At 38.6% G+C, this 22,181-nt stretch overlaps 1 protein-coding gene across 4 annotated transcripts in view; it reads right to left on the reverse strand.

The window, feature by feature from the left end:
* npnta (nephronectin a) overlaps positions 1 to 21,958 on the reverse strand; it is a 128,272-nt gene extending 106,314 nt beyond the window's left edge. For 2 of the 4 annotated variants that reach the window (XM_007234302.4, XM_022684514.2), the window contains exon 1: positions 21,627 to 21,958. In XM_007234302.4, the coding sequence (XP_007234364.3) occupies positions 21,627 to 21,697 (71 nt within the window). In that variant the 5' untranslated portion in view covers positions 21,698 to 21,958. The remainder of the gene's footprint in view (positions 1 to 21,626) is intronic. The other 2 variants (XM_022684515.2, XM_007234303.4) reach the window with 2 other exon arrangements.
* Between the last annotated feature and the right edge of the window lie 223 nt (positions 21,959 to 22,181).

A 22,181-nucleotide genomic window follows, 5' to 3' on the forward strand; every position in this document is an offset into this window, starting at 1 on the left:
GAGAGAGAGAGTGAGAGAGAAAGAGTGAAAGAAAAAGTACCAGTAAGTGAAAGTTAGATATACATAGATGAGAGTGCAAGAGAGAAAAGGTAGAAGGTAGGTAGTTTTAAATATTAAATATTAGGGATGAATCAATACATGAATAAAAAAAACTGATATTGTCTATATTGAATAATTTTAATTTGCAATACACTATTGACATGTGGCATCAAGTATCGATAGACAAATTGACTCACTAAAGTTACTGCTTTTTTATTCCACAGACAAAGATTGGTTGTCAAATTTAATGAAACTGACACAAATAAACCCATATTTTCTGGTATTTGATTATTTAGGAGAATTTTATATTTAGTAAGACAGATGTGTCAGAGAATTGACTTGATATATCAAGTGTCAAAGAATTACAGTATCGTGATATCATCGTTATTGTGGCCAACGTTTTATGATAGTACTATGTAAGCAGTGTGCCAAGTCCTGCTGGAAAATGAAATCTGCATCTCCATAAAAGTTGTCAGTAGCAGAGGGAAGCATGAAGTGCTGTAAGATTTTGTGGGAAAACAAAACTGCATTGAGTTTAGACTAGATAATAAAACACAGTGGATCAACACCAGCAGATGACGTGTCTCTCCAAACCATCACTGATCATCAGTAAATTTTACATTTCATTTGGAAATCAAGAGACCAGAGTCAAAGTGGAGAGACACACAGTCCAAACTGCTTGAGGTCTAGTGTGAAGTTTCCACAATCAGTGATGGTTTGGAGAGACATGTCATCTGCTGGTGTTGGTCCACTGTGTTCTAACAAGTCCAAGGGCTTTTCATCATCCCTAACTAACCAACTCAGCATCCCTGAAGGAACTAGATGGAGCTCCATCATTCAGAGAACATGGTTCCACTGCTCTACAGCTCAATATGAATGGTGCCAATAGGTTTGGCAATACTTCTCTACAAGGACTAGGCAAGTAATACATACATAAGCAACAGGTACAACATGCAAAATAACTGAATTAATTCACTATATAGGGTGTTCAAATATAGTGAGATCATTTGAGAGAGATAAAAAATAATATATGAGAGGAGATAAAGAGACAAAGATAAGATGCTTTTAAGCATTCAAGGTTAAATGCGTGAAATTATTCATTAAATGTATTCAATTACACCATTAAAAAAACAAACAAAAAAAAAAACAAATGAGCAATGTTTAAAAGCTTCAAGCACGAATAGCCAAAGAATTTTATTAAGTATTAGAATAGCGTTTTTATCTTAATTACAGGCCAGTGTACTGTGAAAACCAGTAGGTTAAACATCATGTAGATTTAAGATCACAAACATGGAGAGTGAGAAAAGAGAGTGGTACAGTGCGTTTAAAATTCAACACTATTTTTTAGATACTGTTTCTTTTAGATACTGTTCAATGGCGATGTAGCACACTGTATAGTGAATAGAGCTTTTTTTATACATCAGAGATAATTAATATTGATCATTAATGGAAAGGACTATGCTACAGAGCGAGGAAAAATGAGCAAACATGCTTTATACACAGAGAGCAGAAAGAAAAAGAGGTAAAACTGGAGAAAAAGCGGTAAAACAAGAGACCTCTGTATAGAGGCGACAAAATAAAGAGTAAGAGAAAAAGAATACAGGATAAAGAAAGATTAAAGCAAAAAAGAAAGGGATAACAAGAGAGAGAGAGAGTCAGTGCATAAGAGAGATAGAAAGAGAAAACTGACAAAACGAGAGAGAGAAGATAAGTGTAAAAAAAAAAAAAAAAAAAAGCAGAGAGGAAACAGAGCAAGAAAAATGGAAATGGGAAGAGAGAAAACGATAAAAGAGGTAAGAAGCCAAGTGTATCTGTTTCCTGTTCCTCCGAATACATTATCCTCTTCTTTACAACCTGTTCTTCAATGCTCACGACCCCACAGGATAGACCAACACAGAGCAGCTACTATTAGCTATTAATATTTGGGTGGTGGGTCATTATGATTGGCATGGTGGTGGTGTATGAAGAGTGTTTGTGTACGAGTGGATCAGATACAGCAGTGCTGCTGGAGTTTTTAAACACTCAGTGTTCACTCAGTGTTCTATTAGAAAGTGCTCAAACATGCTCAGTAGGGCTGTAAAGAGCTGAAAACTGCTGTTCACAAACACTCTCCATCCAACCTCACTGAGCTTCAGCTGTTTTGCAACGAAGAATGGGCAAAAATTTCAGTCTCTCAATGTGCAAAAATGTGATAGAGACACACCCCAAGCGACTTGCAGCTGTAATCTCAGCAAAAGGCGGTACTACAAACTACAAAGCAAGGGAGCCAAATAATATCGCACGCCCAACTATTTTTTTTTTTCTAAAACTAAGTTTAAAATATCCAATATTTTTTGTTCCACTTGTTCTTGACTCTTCACAAAAATAATAACAATTTCATATCTTTATATTTGGAGCCTGAAATGTGGCAAAAGCTTGAAAGGTTCAAGGGGGCCAAATACTTTTGCATGGCACTGTATATGCTCAGTAGGGCTGAACAAGTCATACAGGGGTTGATGTATCAAGAGCCACGGTATCCAGGGTAATGTCAGCATACCACATAGAAGGACCAACCACATCCAACAGGATTAACTGTGGACACTGTAAGAGGAAGCTGTCTGAAAGGGATGTTCGGGTGCTAATCCGGATTGTATCCAAAAAACATAAAACCACGGCTGATCAAATCACGACAGAATTCAATGTGCACCTCAACTCTCCTGTTTCCACCAGAACTGTCTATCAGGACATTCAACTATTGTGATCTAAAACCAGGTGTTTCCAAACTGTGTAATCTTATGCTTGATTTTTGTACATAATTAAGTTTGGCTGCAGGCCAGATACTTTCCTTATAGACCAAACTATCCTCATAAGTAGATAGGGAGCCCAAGAACAGGCCAAAAACGAGAGCGGGTGGAAACTACGCTGAGCGCGACAGAGAGAGACAGGGGAGGAATGTAAACAAAAACTCGCCAGAGAAGCATTGTTTAATTTTTTTTCCCATTATCATTCATTATAGTTCAGACAACCTCACAGGCCAGATGTTTAATGCTTGTGGGCCACTTCTGGATCATGGGCCGCCTATTGCCGACCCCTGCTTTACGTTGTAGGGAGAAGAAAGAATTGGACAAGGAGGAAAGAGAAGGAGAGAGTAGAGAGACACCTGAAAACAGATAGAGAGGAGCACAGCATTGTTAATTCCAGCCACACTCTACTGGATCACCTTCGGTTAGCCTCGGCTAGCAGGCACTGAAAATGCTAATGCTGCCTCCTGCACTGCCAATCACTGTGAGAGCAGGCTTGATGGAGGGTGTTAAGTAGGAATGGCAGGCCGGCGGAAAAATGTTTGTGTGCCGCAGTCTGGCTGAAAGACAGGGACAGGGCTCTTCACAAAGACTCCAAAGACACACCGGGCATGCCAAGAGCGAGGACCCGACTTTAGGCTGACACCGCCATCGCTCTCTCTCCCCCTGTTTCTCCCCCTCTTCCCCTCATGCTCGTACAGACGCAGCTGGACCGACGCTTTCTCCTGTCACTGCGTCCGTCTCCTACCTGCACCCAGAGGCGAGCCAGCTGTCACCGATACCCCCCGTCCAATCAAAATGATCGGCCTGACATCAAACCGCTATAAAAATCACAGGCCATCGCTTCGCATCAGATCACGTTTTATAATCTCCCCCCACTTCCCTCGTTTGTATAATGAGGAGGCTAATCTGTGCTAACAAAACCGCGGACTTCAGAGACAGAGCGGCAGATTGCTTTATTGCCACATTAATAATTAAATCTTCTCATGGCCCATCTCCAGATAGTCATTTTAACCCCACTCATAAAACCAATAAAGGTTTTTGCAGCAATATGGCAGCGGGCCTGGCAGCCGAGCGGCTGAGGAGCGGATAACACGTACTGACACAAGCCAGACATACCGACAGACACAGAGAGACAGCAAAGAAAAAGTGTTTGAGTTTTCCTTCAAAGAGGATCTTACATTATTTTTTTATTTAAACATGCCTCAGTTTTGCCTCAGGATTTTCCATTATTGTAGAAATATATTGTCCCATTATTTTGGATTCAAATCCTAATATTCGGAATGAAAAACTGTCCAATTAACCTCATCTTCCGTTTGGTATCCAGGCAAATACCCCCAAGCAAGCTCTGCAATTGGTTAGGATGTGCATAGCTGGACTAAAGGCCTTGCACATTTCATGTCCAAACACCCTTCAGACTGGGAGACACGGGGCATAATTTGCCCCGATAAATTGCGAGCTTCAGCTCCCAGCAAAATAAAACTCAAGCCATTACTGAACTGAAAATAACAGACATATATATATATATATATATATATACATAGACTCCGCATAACACAGCTGCTGGTGCCAGGAGGCAGGCTATGAGGAGTCTATGTATATATATGTATATGTTATTTTCTGTTCAGCTTGTGTTATAGGATGTAAACACTGATTTTTAATAAGCTTCTTGTGCACTTTTTAATGTATTAAAGGCTCGTTTTAAATGTCAGGGCTCTCCAGATTCTATCAAGGAGGTGTGGAGCTACTTTGAGCCTGGATAAAATTATGCCCCCTGTCACCCAGTCTGAAGGGTTTTTGGACAAACTGTTAATTTCTGGATTTTGGAAAGCTTACTTTCACACTTTGTATAGTTTTTTTGTATTTATATATTTATGTATATATTTTTAAGTCTCAGTTTATAATTTTATAGTTTAGAGTCTTATATTCCTCACTGTGCTCTTTTATTTTATTTTATAATACTTATTGTTTGTTTCTACTGTGTACTGTTTGTTTCGACTGTGTTGTGTAACTGCTACTGGCTGCTAAATTTCCTTCGGGATCAATAAAGTATCTATCTATCTATCTAAGCTGTGGGAGAATGGAGGTATGCTATTCATCAAAGGAAAGTACTTTTTATCATGTTTTACTACAACAAAAGTTCTTCTTAAAGTAAAAAGCACATAAATTAATGAAACTGCAGCCCTGTATAATAGAAATATGGGAAATACAGCATGTGTGTGTGTGTGTGTGTGTGTTGTGTTTAAACTGTGTTGTATTGCTGTGTTGTATTGCTTGCTGTATCTGCTTCAACCTGCAAAATGCAACTCCTGATGGATAAACTTTACTCTAACCTTGCTGTGCAGTAAAAAAAAAAAAATAAATACAGTCTGAAGTTCTCTGTTAAAATGTTAAACTGATGCTTTTTCTTCATATGCTTTCTGTATAGAATCTGTTATATATATTTGTTATATATAGAAACTGCTGTTTTAAATTATAATGGAAGAAATTTAATGAGAGTATTTATATACATTATTTATCACACAGATCTTTGTGTTTAGAAACCTTTACTTGCACTAAGAGATACTGTTTCTTTATTGGCTGCGCTGAGACTCAAAAGTTGAAAACATCTGAACTTTATTTGACCCCACGCTGGACTCCATTTAGCACTGTGCCTCTGCTGAGCTCCAGAAAGAGAAAGAGAGACAGAGAGAGAAAGAGAGAGAGACAGAGAGAGAAAGAGAAAGAGAGAGAGACAGAGAGAGAAAGAGAAAGAGAGAGAGAGAGATTGTGGGTATTATGTGTGATTGTATTTTACCAGTGGGGGATCAGGTTTCTGTTCCAATATACAGCATAATGTATATAAAAGTATAAAGCTATTGTGCACAGTTATGTGAAAAAAAGCGTTGTGTTCAACATATTATACATATGAATATTTGATCTTGATCTAAACAATGGAGAAAATGTAAAAAACATATAACACTACAGAAACTCATTTCCTTTTTAATGTAATTAAGAGATCTGTAATTGTTGTAAGAGGAAAAAGTCAAGACACTGCCACAATTACTACTAAACCATATTTAGAGGTAGTGTGCAGTCAGATTTGTACCGATGCAACTTGGTTTTGGAGATAGAACCAGATTTTAAGGTGTCTTTTTTATTTTTTATTTTGTCTCACTCATAATAAGACACTCAACGACCTCATCAAATCCAGTGTGACCGGGATCCAATAGAAAGACCAAAGATCCAAACCATCACTGATAGTCTGTAGATTTTGCATAAATTTCATTTGGAAGTTAAGGGAGAGTCTGGAGGAAGAGTGGAGAGACACACACTCCAAACTGCTTGAGGTCTAGTGTGTAAGTTTTTTTCACAAATCAGTGATGGTTTGGAGAGACGCATCATCTGCTGGTGTTGATCCACTGTGTTTTATTATCAAGTCCAAAATCTTACAGCACTTCATGCTTCCCTCTGCTGACAACTTTTATGGAGATGCGGATTTCATTTTCCAGCAGGAATTGCTACACTGCCCACACTGCCAAAAGTACCAATTGGTCTTATATAATATTCTAATTTTCTGAGACACTGATTTTTGGGGTTTCATTGGCTGTAAGCCATAATTCAACAAGAAATAAAAGAAATTAATAAAAGAAAAGAAATAAACCCTTCAAATGGATCACTCCGTGTGTAATACGTCTATATAATATATGAGTTTTTACATTTTTAACTGAATTAAAGAAATAAAGTAACTTTTTTAAATGATTAAATTATTAATATATTTTTTTTAAGATACATTAGTATATGTTTTTTGTGACGTTCGGAAATGCAAACCCAGTCTGATCACTTGTAAATAACATTGAGGACAGTCATCTAACAGATCAGATTTAAGAAAGTCTGAACATGGCCATGGTCGCATATCTGATTTTTAGGCGTATACAGTTTGACTGGACTTATTTTATCTTTTTGCCTGAACTCATATGCCTAAAGCTGTTGTCATCAGCCAGCACTGGTATTGTTATGAATTCTGACTTCCAGACAGAATCTGCCCCCCTTTTTGTGTGCATGTGCAAGAATTCTGCCAGTGATTCCTGTTACTCCTGTTTATGAATAAATATTAATATTACATTCCCTTCACAGGAAACAACAGAACACCTTGTATCTAAGGGGAGGAGGATTCTGGCTGGGAGGTGGACTTAAGCTCAACACCGGCAGCAAGCAAAACAACAGAGGCAATGTTTAAAAAAAAAAAAAAAAAAAAACGTATTAAAATGCGCATGCATGCCATTTCAGTGACTAAACAGTTCACATTACAGCCAGACAAAGGTCACTGGCATTAATGTGAATGTGAACCATCACAATGAAGATCAGTCAAATCCAAGCATCAGAGCAAAACATCAGAACTGATTAATCACTGGTCCTATCACAGTTATTGCTCCAAACTATTTTTAAGTAGAATATATTTTGTCCCAGAAATAATTCAGATTTAATTATTAAAATTGATATAAATGGTAATATAATAGCATAATAATAAAATCACACCCTTTGAAAGGACAACAAACTTTCAATTAATAATAGTTTAGGAGCTTTCTTTACGATGGATGGATGGATGGATGGATGGATGGATGGATGGATGGATGGATGGATGGATGGATGGATGGATGGATGGATGGATGGATGGATGGATGGATGGATGGATGGATGGATGGATGGATGGATGGATGGATGGATGGATGGATGGATGGATGGATGGATGGATGGATGGATGGATGGATGGATGGATGGATGGATGGATGGATGGATGGATGGATGGATGGATGGATGGATGGATGGATGGATGGATGGATGGATGGATGGATGGATGGATGGATGGATGGATGGATGGATGGATGGATGGATGGATGGATGGATGGATGGATGGATGGATGGATGGATGGATGGATGGATGGATGGATGGATGGATGGATGGATGGATGGATGGATGGATGGATGGATGGATGGATGGATGGATGGATGGATGGATGGATGGATGGATGGATGGATGGATGGATGGATGGATGGATGGATGGATGGATGGATGGATGGATGGATGGATGGATGGATGGATGGATGGATGGATGGATGGATGGATGGATGGATGGATGGATGGATGGATTATCCCAAAGGAAATTTAGACGGTGCCGTTATCAATGCATTGGCCAATTTGTGCGACAGGCTAAAATATTGAAGAAGTTTATTTGTATTTAACAAAAAAAAACAAAAACGCAAAGACACACAATGGACGATATGGATGAAATTCAACAAAACTTACTAAAGTCATTGAGGTCATCTCCATGTATTGTACTAGGCGCATTGGATTATAAGGGGCACAATCAATGAACATCTATTTTCTTGTCTATTTTCATACATAAGGTGCATCAGATTATAAGGTGCATTAAGTGACACTAGTAAGAAAGCCTAAATCAAAGTGAGCAAGGGTGTCACCATGTTTCCCTTCTAATGGGAAGCTGGGGAAGCGCCCAAGTAAACAAAACTGTAACATTTTCTTTCAAAGTCAAACGAGTGCTATATGTTAATCTACACAGATTTCTCTCCTGAAAACTCTCCTGTTCATCTGTTTGAGTAAAGCACGTCAGTTTATTTACAGTAAGCTTAGATTTCCAGTATTTTGTCTAAGTGTGAGTTTTCAGTGAAGTTTCTCCAATACTAAGGCTGGGGGCAGCAGCATAAGCATTAGCCGCTAACTGCAGCACTAGCAGGACGTCAAGGTCATCTGATAGTGCTATACTGAAGAACCCTGAGTGTTCCGCTAACTCATTGCTTGTTTTAACACGGCAAAACACACAGACTTCAGTCTGACGTACTCGCCTCTGAACGGAGAAAGAGCTAGCGATGCGGTTAGCGGCTAATGCTAATGCTGCTGCACCCTGCCATACATACAAACTCATACATAAAGCTCACCAGATTATAAAGCGCACTGTTGATAGTACTTATTGTACAATATATGAACATAAGCTTAATAATTTTGTTGACCTCCATATAGTAAATTGTGTTTACTAGCATGTTTGTTGTTTGCATTACAATAAAAGAAAAAAAAGAATGCAGTACTAATGGTGTCTCCAGAGCAGTAAAGGTAAAGACATGTAACTTGAGGATATCATGTGCTAAAAAACACATTTAAGCACATGCCGCAAACTATAAAAACTGTAGCATTAAACTACTGCATTATCAATATATCAGTGGCATGGAATTGTCTTAAAATTACAATAAAACTTACTACAATTATTTTTGGGACAATATATCGTCCACTTAAAAACAGCTATAATGGCAGCCTTATAATGAAAGACATTGCAAGCTTATAATGTAATATTTTTCACATGCCTATTTATCATGCTTTTAATGTGAACATAACCATGCTCAACTAGCAAACACAAGCTCAAAATGGCCATCTGTACATTCTGCATCCACCCCTGTGAAAAGGCCCTGCAAGAAGTTGGAGCTACGCAGGACGCTTGAGTTGATCTCAGCGGTAGCGCGGCCAGGAGCTGCGCAAGTCATCGCGTGCCAGTGTGCAGTTTGTGAACCCTGGGCTGCATCCAAGGAGATGCCAAACGGAGGCGGGCATGAGACGGAGAGCAAAGCAGAGGGAGAAAGATGCCTGGCGCCAGGCTCGGTGCTTAGCTCGGGTAACGAGACTGTCACAACAAATCTCTGCCACCTAGCAGGACGCCTCACCCTGTCAGAAGGTGCTCCTACCACACGCTCTCAATAGCTCACTTTGTCTGGATTTAGCATATGTATTCATCCTGTGGGCGGCACATATCCACTTAAAAACATCTCCCTGCTCTCCAAATGTGAGAGCCAAGATCCAAATTATTGGTGGATGCGGCTATTTGCACTCCTACACAAGTGAGGGTTGAAAAAAGAAAGAAAAAAAAAACTGGGAAAAAGAAAGAAAGAAACACTCATGTAAAATTCATGCAATTCATGGTTCTGGTTTGCTGACGGAAGGCCTGTAGCTGTTCTGGTGGTGGTTCCAAATTAAACTCATATTGTGTGTTGCGGGAGCAGCAGCAGCAGCATGTAATATGTATATGGTCAACTCATGAATAATGGATTAATTACGGCAGGAGTGGTTCAGAGAAAGCGCGAGAGCAGGATTATTACCCTTCGCCTCACTGCAACGCCTCCTTCGACAGGCCTGCAATTAGACGTGGGTAATCAAACACAATCCTGACAACCACATCCCACTCACTCCGCGGCGTCTCGCAGCAGACGGAGCGCTACGTGTGCACTCAAATGCCAGTGCACCAGGGAGCGCGTCTCCAGCAGGCTATGGAAGGCTAATTACTCATAATGAAAAAGGTGAGGTTAATGACGAACCTCAGGAATCCACCGTCGCCTCTCAGCAGCTGAGGACACCTGTGCGGCAGGCCGGCATCTGTGCCGATGCGAAACTCCACTAATCTTGATGCCAACCCAACCCTTGTGCTGGAGAACCCATGCTTTGCGTATTTTAGTTTTTTTTTTTCAACTCTAGCATCATCAAATCTAACTCTCATCATGCAAAACTGACCATTTAAAAGCCACTTCCAGTGTTAAATTTACACACTGTGTAGGGGGGTGTTGTTGTGCAGATCACAGACTGGGTGCAAAAGATAGAGGGCGCTATTTTAGCAATCTATATAATCCATTGTCTGTGTGTCTTTAGTATCATGAGGGCGCCAAAAATATGCATGTACTACTTCTCTTAATTAATCACGGGTGTGGTTATTTTTGGGCGTAACATGAAACGTGAGCTCTGACTTTGGCACGTTCGTATCTTAACAGAGCTGCGCTTTTGAGCGTCTCAGCAGAGAAAAACTGATCTGCAGCATTCACACTGTGAATGTACACCATTTAAAGCTCATTTAAAGGAATGGCAATGTCATTTTATTCTTTATTCTGTTTTGTTCTATTGTTGAGTTAAAAGTCACATTTGTGCTCTGCAAACTCTGACTGTTGTCAAGGTTTTAATCAGTCAGTGGAGCTTCTCTGTTTTACGCTGTAGCAAGATGGCAGAAATGTACCTGGACACACCTCACTTCCAGACCACCATGCCCATCAGTGTAGATTTATTCCTAAACTCTGACTCTATTTTATTATTAACAGTATGCTAGCAATTGCGTGGAAATAGACAGATAACAAGGTGTAAGATAGCAATTAGGGTTGTCACGATACCAAAATTTTGACTTCGATACCGATACCAACTGTAGTATCACGATTCTCGATACCAAAACGATACTTGGAAGAAAAAAAAAAACAATAAAAATATCTGAACATAAAATGTTTATTTTTGACTGAACTGGATTGAACACTGAACAATAGGTGCAAACGTTTTTATTCTAAAATTAAACATTTGAACAAAAAACAAGTTTGGTTTTTATAACCTTAACTATAACATAATTATCTAAACACTTCCTAAAAACTAAAACTAAAACCAGAGGTAATGGTAGCCTGACTATGTGAACCTGACGGGCGGGCAGAAGTTAAGTTCTGAATAAGGAAAATAAAGAGACAGAAGAACATTACAATGTTATGTTCATTTTAACACTCACTGCTCCGTTTTATTAATCAACCGTTTACCGTTTTTAATAAGCAGTCGCTAGTAAATCTTAGTAAAGCTACAGACAGAGTGTATCTTGACTAACTCCACTAACCTGTCGACTTCTCAGCTCTTTGTAGAGATCAGGGTGCTTGTCTGCTATTATGTTAAATAACACTGTAACATAGAAGCATAGAACTATTATTTAATTAAAATGATTTTTAAGAACAGCTAAACACAGTGCTGCAGGTCAAACGCGGAGGCGTTCACGTGCGAGAGAGAGAGAAACAGAGAAAGAGACACAGCGAGAGTGAGAGAGATTTGCGTGTTCTGATGTGAGCTACTCACAGGTAAAGGTTCTCTTTTATCTCCTCGTGCTCATATTCTAGTCCCACACATAACTCTGCAGCTCCCTCAGTGTTTTCTGCCGTATTTTGCGGCTAGCGCGAGCGCTTACAACTAACACCGCGGACCGCGAGGTGCCACCGCGCTTGTGCCGAATCCGCTACTGAATCCGACTCCCGCTTCGCGGACAGAATCGGCACAACACCCCCCGCTGTACAACTGCGGGAGTGAAAACAGCGCTAATAAATAAAGTAGTTTAGTTTCACTTTCAGTTTTCGTTATTTTATTTAAAAATAAAAATATAAATAAAAAACAGATGCCTACATCTCAGACTATTTTCCCACACTTCACTCCCCGCGCCCGTTTTGTCCACAAGTCGCGGACGAGAGACATCTGTTATTTTAGCCGTCGCCATTCTACACTCGCTGCTGCTCTGCTGGCTTGCGCGTGAATCGATTCATTTGTTCAGAACACTAAGTTTATCTGAATCCTGCCACACCGACTGCTGCGGTGTGAATCAGTTTTCTTATGAACTGAATCAAATCGCGCCTACTAATTTGACTCATTTGAAGCTAGTGACTGGGCTATATACAGTATCGAAAGCATCGAACGCTAAAGAACCGAATCGTTTGTGATGACGTAGTATCGAAAAAGAATCGAACCTTCGGTACACCGTGCAACTCTAATAGCAATTAGCATTGCGACGCGCCCTGCGCAAGGTATACGATAGGCCCAGATTGTTTTCAAGGAGCAGTACCTCAACCTAACCTAGGGCTGTAAGGTTAATCAGATTAAATTGATTAAGGATTGATTGATCGATTAAAATACAAAAATGTTGTTTACGCTGTGTTTAATATAAAAGCTAAATAAAAGGTTAAAGGTGGATGCTTACTATTCGTAAAAAAAATCTAAAAAAACTAAAAATCCAAATTTTGTTTCTTTACAAATAATTAAAAAAAATCAAGAATCGCTCATATATTTACAGAATAGAGATTTTTTTTATTGCTCAGCCCCAACACACACACACACACACACACACACACACACACACACAAAATAGTAGTTATTTTAAAAATGGCAATTTTTCAACTAGCGTACAGTATCATACAATACATCCCAATAAACTAAATACATTATCATGGTCTCTATACACAGACCCAACCAAAATATTCAAGCCAAGAAGTGTTTAGAATGTGAAATCTGATGGTTTAGAGCGTTTACAGCATACCATATCTTCACTTTGTAGTGTAGTTCATTTTCACCCTTGTTGTGATTTTCCTGTACAGGTGTAAATACAGTTATTCCACTTGATGTGGAACAAATGAGCTAAACTACTACAGCTCTGAACAATTGCTTCATGTTAAATTGCACAGAAATGTAAACTAGTACAGAAAACAGGAACTTCTTCCTGTATTTACTTTCTTGCCCTGCATCAGATATATTTGTAATTGAGAGCAGCGTGAGACTACTCTCTGAACTACAGGTGTAAAAACACCCTTAGTTGTTTAGTACACTGAAGTCCTGTCCAACATGTATACAAATCATACAACAGAAAGCCAATCAAAAGTCTTTAGTAGACTTTAGAACAAGAATAGGAGCTTACGAGCATTTAACTGACCTCAAAGTAAAGATTTTAAAAGTGTTTCTTAGGCAAATCAAGCTTCACTTAGTTTTTTACTTGAAGCCCAGATGACCAAACTCAAGCCCCTATCCTGAACATACTATAGAGGAAATAATCAATTCACAAGAAAAGACATTTAAACTTTGGTTGGTTCAAAGAGAAAAAAGTTCAAAGAGGAAGACATGTCATGAATAAGCCATTAAGAATCCAGAAGACCCAAAGAGAAGACAGGATATTCTGGAGACACACTCTCCATATGGTCACCAGGAGTCAGATCTTGAGATTTAATGACAATAATAATTGGGCAAGACTGAATATTTTGATATTTAGTAGGTTTTAAAGGTTAAAGACATTTCAGTAGTAGCACTCATAACATCACAAAGAAAGCTCCACTGTGCAGGATGGGGAGGTTTTGTAAATTTTGTAGCACACAGGAAATCTGCATGACTTTACTAAAGCTCTAGATGTCGTCTAATAGAAGTGTTTGAATATGTGGTGTTTGTTTCTAAAATAGAGGCGCAATAAAATTGGATTTTTGTCAGAATTTAAAACCGAACAAGATTAAACTTTGGACGAAGGTCAACTACTGATTTTTTGCATGTTTTTATTCAATTGTACACTTAATTATTTTTTTTATTTCAGCATGAATTTAACAGCCCCAAAGTATTTCCAAGAAAAGAGCAGTTACAAATATACAATTAAATATTTTACATTCCAACAAAGCACTAAATATTTAATATATTATTTTGTATAATGTCCCTTATTCTGCCAAAAACACAACAAATGCTCACCAAATATTTGATGCATCCAAAGCTTTGACCATAATTCTTGTAGATAGGGAAAAGATGCTACACATTGACTGTTTGCATGTTGGTGTTAATGTGTTAAGATTCAATAAATCACAAAAATGAAATTGCGATACTGTAAATAAAAAGTTTTGAATTGTTTAAATACAATTTTAGGAAAAATGTTAAAGTGGAAAAAAATGTGTGTTTTTATACCTGAATAAAAGACTTACTTTTACTTTTTATCCAATCATAACAATAGAATCTACAGAACTACAAATTACAACTATGCCTTCAAGTGGGTGGTGTTTTAACACAAATACTAGCACTAAATGAACCACTGTCTGACACCAATGTTTACATGTAAACTAAAAATTAAAAATCGATATTGTGATTTCAATAACTGACAGTATTGCACAACAAAATATCACAGTACTATGATATATCAATATCTACTTTAGCATACATTTTACTGTGTATTAAAGTTAAAGTTTGAATCCCAGTTATGCAGCTTGCCATCAGCTGCCAGAGCCCTGAGAGAGCACAATTAGCCTTGCTCTCTCAGCAATGCTACATACAGTAGCCAGCAGTTCAAAAAGAGACGGAGTCCGGCTACACACGTGTCGGAGGAGACATGTGCTAGTCTTTACCCTCCTTGTGTTGAGGCATCACTAGTGATAGGGGATATAGAGCAGGTGACACAGCCAGCTAGATAAATTGGGAGAAAAATGGGAGAGAATTAGAAATAAAAATGATTAAAAAACGCAATACAGTAGTGCTGTGCGATATGCCAATAAATATCGTAGGGACGATAGAAGGTATGTAGCACGATATACACTTTTCTATCGTCCCTATCCTTTCTACAGTAATTTCAACAATTATTCATGCACATATATAAAGTAGGCTGTGATGAAATGTATTGGCGTGGTCACTTTGCATAAACTTGGTTTATATAAGTGATACTAAAGTAATCTTCGCAAAAAAAAGCTTCATAATGTGGTTTTGAGACATGGTTTAATGTCACTTTGAAATAAAGTTGGAAAAAAGTAAGCGATGATTTTATTTTGTCATATTTTTCAAAGAATAACTGAAAACATACTTAAATGTGGTTTATCATGATACATATCGTTATCGTGATCTAAAAAATTCCATATCGTGATATATGATTTTTCCCATATCGCTCAGCACTAGAATACAGGGTGCATTACTGACCTGGATAGTAAATTGAACACTGAGTCAGAGGTTATAAGTTCAGTCCCCAGAGATTCTGAGCCAGTCCACATATTTACTGTAGTCTATTCCATCTAAAATCACTTCAGAACCAGATCCAGATATGTTCAGGCTGTGTAGAGTTTTTAATGGCTGGTTGAGATACTTCTGCAATTGGCTCTGAGCTAAAACGCAGGCTGGTTGTGAGGGGTTTCTGAGAACCAGATAAAGAGCCTTTCGAGTAGGTAAACCTTTTTCCCAGAGGAAGCGTAGCAGCTCAACCTTCAGTACCCCTCTGACCTTCATCCAAACCTCCAAACAACATTAAAATCAGTACATTACTCCCTCCTGAGCTGCTGCTGCTGCTGCGAGTTTTTCTATCGATTAAACCCTCCGCCGTGGTACAAAACGCCCATGTGCAGTTTAGGAGCGAGCCATCCCTCAGGTAAGCCTCGGCCCATTAGGCGGGGGCTCTAAATTGCCTTGCCGAAGGACTGGAAATAATGAATGGGCCACTCGCGGCGCGCTCTTGCAGGATATTCTGTCTATGAATTTAGATGGAGGCAGCCAAGCAAGTTTATAAGCAGTGGAAATTGGCAAATAATGACCCGGGTGACAAGCTCCCTACATCACGGCCGGCATTAATAACGTATGCTGGCGGGTTAATGTACACGCTGATTACGCAACCCGCTAGCCAGCTCGCCGAAATGTCAGCACGCTACAGTCCAACCAGAACACATAGATCAGGACCGCCTAACTAGAGTCCTGGACATCTACCATCCTCCAACATGAAAACAACACACCTCCATTTAACATTCACACACTGCAGCTCTCTTTAAATAACATATGTGGACATGATCAAATGTGATATAGAACAAACAGTATAATGATCTTTATCATTAACATGAAGAAAGGATCGATCTCATACATCAGTACATCAGGGGCAGTTTCCCAAACTGAGACCAAGAATAGACTCTTGAATGTTATACAGCATCCTGAATGGAAATTTCCCACTGAAATCAGAAATAAAGTGCAGGACTGGGCTAAATCTTGGTATATATGCTTCTATAAGACAGGCCGGATGTTCCATAGATATGGGAATTCAGGAGAGGAGAACACAACTAAAGAACATGAGGAAAAAAGAAATGATGCAGAAAACAAAGATGATAATAAACATAAGTTAATAAAGTACGTGGTGAAGAACACTAACACGAAGAAATGATAAATGTGACACATTAGGTGGTTTAATCAAGACTGAAACGAAACCCCCCTTGGTGTTTTAAATTTTTGTTTAACACATGCTGGATCTCAGACAGATATGAGAACTCCAGAGACCACTTTCTGAAGAAGATAAAAGAAGAAGATAAGGAGGTTTAAAATGATCAAGGAACAGAAAGCAGACAGGGAAAATAAAGATAATGATAAGGAATACAAAAAAGATGAGTAGCAATGGGTAGCATGAGGAAGATAATAAGGAACATGAACATGGGAAGCGTTAATATAATGGAACCTGAAGAAGATGGAGAATATGAAGATTATGATAAGGAAGATAAAGATGGTAAGGAACTTGAAGATGATAAATAACAAAAAGATGATAAGAACATGACAAGAAAACAATGAACATGAAGATAAAGAACACAAAGTCTATGAAAAACAAAGAAGAACATGAAGAAGATGAACATTACAATGATCATGATAATGAACATGAAGATAAAGATAACTAACAAAGTTAGTTTTGATAAAGATGACACATAACATTAAAAAATCAGATCATTTATATTTAATCAAGACTGGAACTGGAACATCACTGGTACGGATGCTTCTTTAAGACAAGCTGGACACTGGAGATATATATAGAAATTAAGGAAATATTGAGAGGAAACTTCTCAAAACTGATACTGAAATCAAATATAGGCTGTTCTAAGCTATTTTAAATGAAATAATCTCACTTTACCTCATAAATGAAACTGAAATACAGGTAGGGGTGCACTATAAATTGTTTAAACATAGTCATCGTGATGTGCACATGCGCAATAATCACATCGTAGTACGTGTGAGGTCACTTAAGACAATTAAATAAAATATGTCATGTTGCAATGTTTTGATTCTTGACACAAGAAGTAGATACACAGCGCTGTCTCTGTGTCTGTGTGAGTGACAGGCTGCTGCTGCCTGAGAAGCACGAGGGAAAGGGAGAGAGTGAGGCTAAACACAAAGTAATCGCATGGCCTCTATCCGCATGGCTGGGCACGTGTTGAAATGTTGAAAGCTGTGCACCTCAGTCCAGCACAGTTTTGCACAGATATTTCCAGTTACAGCTGAATTCACACTTTTAATGCCAATTAAATGCCTGATTAAAGGGAAGATTACTGTTGTTTTGCTGTTTTTCTCGGGTTTTGATTGCTCTGCCCTGACTCAGCTCTTGATTGGTCTGGACGTGAGACAGCGCTCGGGTGGGGGCGGGACTGGTGATGTCATGAGCCCTGCATTTTTAATATTGCGATATATACCGTTAAAAAAAGAACATTTGCAAAGTAAATTTTTTTCAATATCATGTCACCATAAACACAGGTTTTTTTCTGGCTTTTTCTTCTCTTAACTTACAAAAAACTCCAGTTTTCATTGTTTTTCCATGTATTTACCCTTTACTAAACCTTGGGGTGTAATAGAAGGGGTTAACACAGATTTTTTTTAACTACTCAATTACTCTAAAGATAGAAGCACACCTCTAAACATCGCATCACACAGCATGATTTGGATCAGATTCACTACTCTCGCCCTCCCGGTATCAGATCAGCATTTTCTGATATCAGCCCGACACCCATACCCATCATTACTGATATTCCAGACCATCTTTAATAGAAATGAACAGATGAACTCACACAGATTCTGATACTCATCTGCTTGGCACCAAGCTGTGCCAACAAGTGCTGCTACATCTGGAGGATAAATACAGGGCTTGTGGGTAATAGTTCTACAGTAGCGGATGGGCAGACACCACAAAAAGCAGGTCACCAGCCTCCCTGCTGTGAGTTATGAATGCATTAGCAGATCTATTACTGAGAAGGTCAGCAGGGAGAGGCTGCTGAAGAAATGATAAACTGATGACGCTGATAATGATGATGGTTATGATTATGGATGTGCAGATATATGCGCAGAAATTTTAGGCCAATGTCAATATTCATTATATTTCACAAACAAACCTGACAATGCTGATATAATGAAAATGGATACTAAATCTAGCTGGATTATATATACAAAGAAATACAACAATACAAGTTATTATGCAGAAAAAGGCAAAAAAAATGCAGTCAATTAAAACACTACACTCATCTGAAGTGTCCATCGGAATGTGTGCTATAATTAATAGTAAAGTAAAGTAAAAAAAAAAAAAAAAAAAGATAATGGTGCTGATAAAGATTATGAACATGAAAATGATAGAGCAAAAAACAATCACAAAAAAAGAGACAGAAAGGGTTTTATAAGTACTAAGAATGCAAAGAAAAATAAGACAATAGTGATGATAATTAGGATATTAAACAGTAAAAGTAAAGTAGAAGATAATGAACATAAAGACAAATACAAGAAGGAAGAGTCATGAAAAAGGATAAGGAAAAGAACACACTTTTGATGATTGTAAGGATGATAATGAACAACATCAATAAGACAAGGAACATAACGAAGTTTAGAATGAACAAAACCACAAGGAAAAGAGTAATGGCAATGAAGATGATCATTAACGTCAAGAATGAGATAATAAACACGAAGAGGGTGAAGAGAAGGGATAAGAAAACATGCAAAAGAAGGATAATGGAGAGGACAATAAGGATATTTAACATCACCAAAAGGAAATAATGACCCAGAAGATGGGTCAATAAAAAGGAACCTAATTACCAACAACAGAAAGAGAAAAAAGAGATAATGGTCTGGTAATGAAGATGATAAAGAATACCAAGTTGAAGATAATGAATATGAAAGGAGAATAAAAAAAATTGCCTTATAAGGACCAAAAATACAATAAAAGAAGATAACAGCGAAAACGATAATGAACATAACTATTCTAATGAACATGACAATGATAATGATCAAGAAGACCATGAAGGAGATACAGTTCCAGAAGATGATAGAATGAATATGAACATGGTAATGTTGTAGAAGATGTTGTAGAAGATGAAGATAAAGAATAAGCAGTAGAAGTAGATCATCTTTGTTAAAAATGTTCATTTCTAAAAACAGCTCTTTCACTTTTTCTCCTCTCGTCAGTGCCCAGGAGTGTTTTCTGTCCCACTGCCCCACTCTGTGCCCCTTATTGCCCCTCTCAGTCCCTCAGCGCTGGCCGGTGGCTGAGAGCGCAGTGCCAGGCTGGAGGTGCACTCACACACTCACACAGCTGCATGATGCAAGCGCTGGAAAGTTTCTTTCTAAAATAGCCCCGCGTGACAAATGTAGTTTAAACGGGGGCAAATCTACCCAGCATGACTACAGCACAGCCAGGACCCCACTGACTTCAGCTGCGGGAGCTGCAGGACATGCATGCTGAGAGTGTGGACCCCCTGTTCCATATCTCCCACTTTCTGCAGGAGCTACAGACTGGGAGTGAGGACCCCCTGTTCCATATCTCACACTGTCTGCAGGAGCTACAGACTGGGAGTGAGGACCCCCTGTTCCATATCTCCCACTGTCTGCAGGAGCTGCAGGAGCTACAGACTGGGAGTGTGGACCCCCTGTTCCATATCTCCCACTGTCTGCAGGAGCTGCAGGAGCTACAGACTGGGAGTGTGGACCCCCTGTTCCATATCTCCCACTGTCTACAGGAGGAGCTGCGTGTCTGGCGCGTTTCTGCAGCTCTGTTCAAATACTTCAGTAGTCGTGTTTAGACTTGACCGCGTGCTCACAAAGAACCACTGCACAGCTCCCAGCAGCAGCCTGCATACTACACTCCTACTGCTGCACTATATATACACACACCTTATATCATAATAGTTATCATATTTATTAGGACTATCACAATGGTTACATTAATATCATAATACTGTGCAATATTGCATGTAGACATAACCTCAATATTTTTATTTTACTCACTGTCCCTTATGTATCAAGAAGAGCCTATTACTATGATTGGCCAATGAATGAGTGCTTTTCTTGTATTTATTTTTTATTATCAAATCTATTATAATTATAACAATTTAAATGTTTTAACATTACATATAGTGCAATTCCAATATAATTATCGATAATATTAATACATTATACATTTTATTTTGCTATTTCTGATCTCCAAAAGTATGCAATTGCATTATAATGCTCATTTCATATCAAGAAATAAACAGTAAAAATAGACTATTCTTTAAAAAATGATAACAGAATTGCTCATCACAACTATCACATTTCTAGGACATTATATCTTCTAAAACAATTAGTGATTGTTAAAGAGATTATGCATAACTTCCACTTTAGGACGATATTAAAACATAAAATATAGTCCAATTCCTATATGATGATTAATAATATTAATAAATTAGTTTTTTTGCTCTCCAAAAGTATGCAATTGCATTATAATGCAATATATTTTTTCATCATGAAATTAATTGGTATAAAATAGGCTATTCTTAAGCCTATTTCGATGAAAATATATTGTCCAAAAAATGGGTTAGTGTTTACGAGATAATGCATAACTTTACTTGAGGACGATATTTAAACACTGGATATCGTCCAAATTTCAATATTTAAATATCATCATTAATAAATAATATATATTTTTGCTTTTTGTTGCTCTTTTAAAAGGGTGCAACTGCTAATAATATATCATGAAACAATTCTGATAAGTCCATAAAATAAATAGTCCATAAATAGAGCATGTATTATATATATTAATATTATAAGAGATTATCGTAATTATTCCTACCACAATATATCGTCCAAACAACAAAACAAACAAACGAGTTACTGTGTCGTGCCAAGTACTGAAAAGAGTATGCATAACTTAATTGGATGTTGCAAGGTGGGAAAACCCCATTAGAGCGTAAAAACATTGCACTGCACCACGCGCGACCATGCGTGAAATGCGCTAAACTAACACAAACCCTCATATTCTCAATTCCGATGTTTGCGGTAATTAAAGCATCATATCACAGGAAAACAAACAGGAACACCCTCTCTATGAAGCATTATCTTCCACCAAACAATGCGGAATGTGTGCAAAATGCGCAAAAACGTGCAGCCTTTTGATATTTGCACAAATTAAAGCATTTTATCGCAGGAAAACAAATATCTGCAACAAGCCTTACCTTCCATCAAACTCTGCTCCCACCGCGAGCCAGCAAGTGCCCAACAACACCAACTTCAGCAACATCCCCATGTGCGCCTCGAGACCAAACCCGCGCGCGCTGTGTATAAATCCCACTGTCCAGCTCTATATCAGCCTCCAGCAGATACTTCAAAATCCCACAGAGAGACACGGAGAGAGCTTCAGCTGCTCACAGAGTGGCGCGCGCTCCTGTCCCTGCGCGAGCTCATCCACTGTATGAAGAGACCGAGAGAGAAACAGAGAGTCTGGCGCGCGCAGCGCTCTCCTGCTACTGCTGCTGCTGCTGCTACTCTGTAAAGCGGACTGCACTCTGCTGGCGGCGGTCCCCAATCCGTATTCATAAAGCCCCGCCCCTGAGCTCTGATTGGTTGGTAGGGTTGCACCTCCTGCGTTGGGATTGGAGAGTAGTTTTTACTCATGTAGTAAAGGCTGAATCTAACAGCATGTACTTACTGTAGGTCTACTCTACTACCACACACCTTCCACATATTCTGGATTGTGCTGTTCACATTAAGACCTAAAATCCAGTTTCCAG

The sequence above is a fragment of the Astyanax mexicanus genome, chromosome 7 (genome assembly GCF_023375975.1).
Source record: "Astyanax mexicanus isolate ESR-SI-001 chromosome 7, AstMex3_surface, whole genome shotgun sequence".
Classification (NCBI taxonomy): Eukaryota; Metazoa; Chordata; class Actinopteri; order Characiformes; family Acestrorhamphidae; genus Astyanax; species Astyanax mexicanus.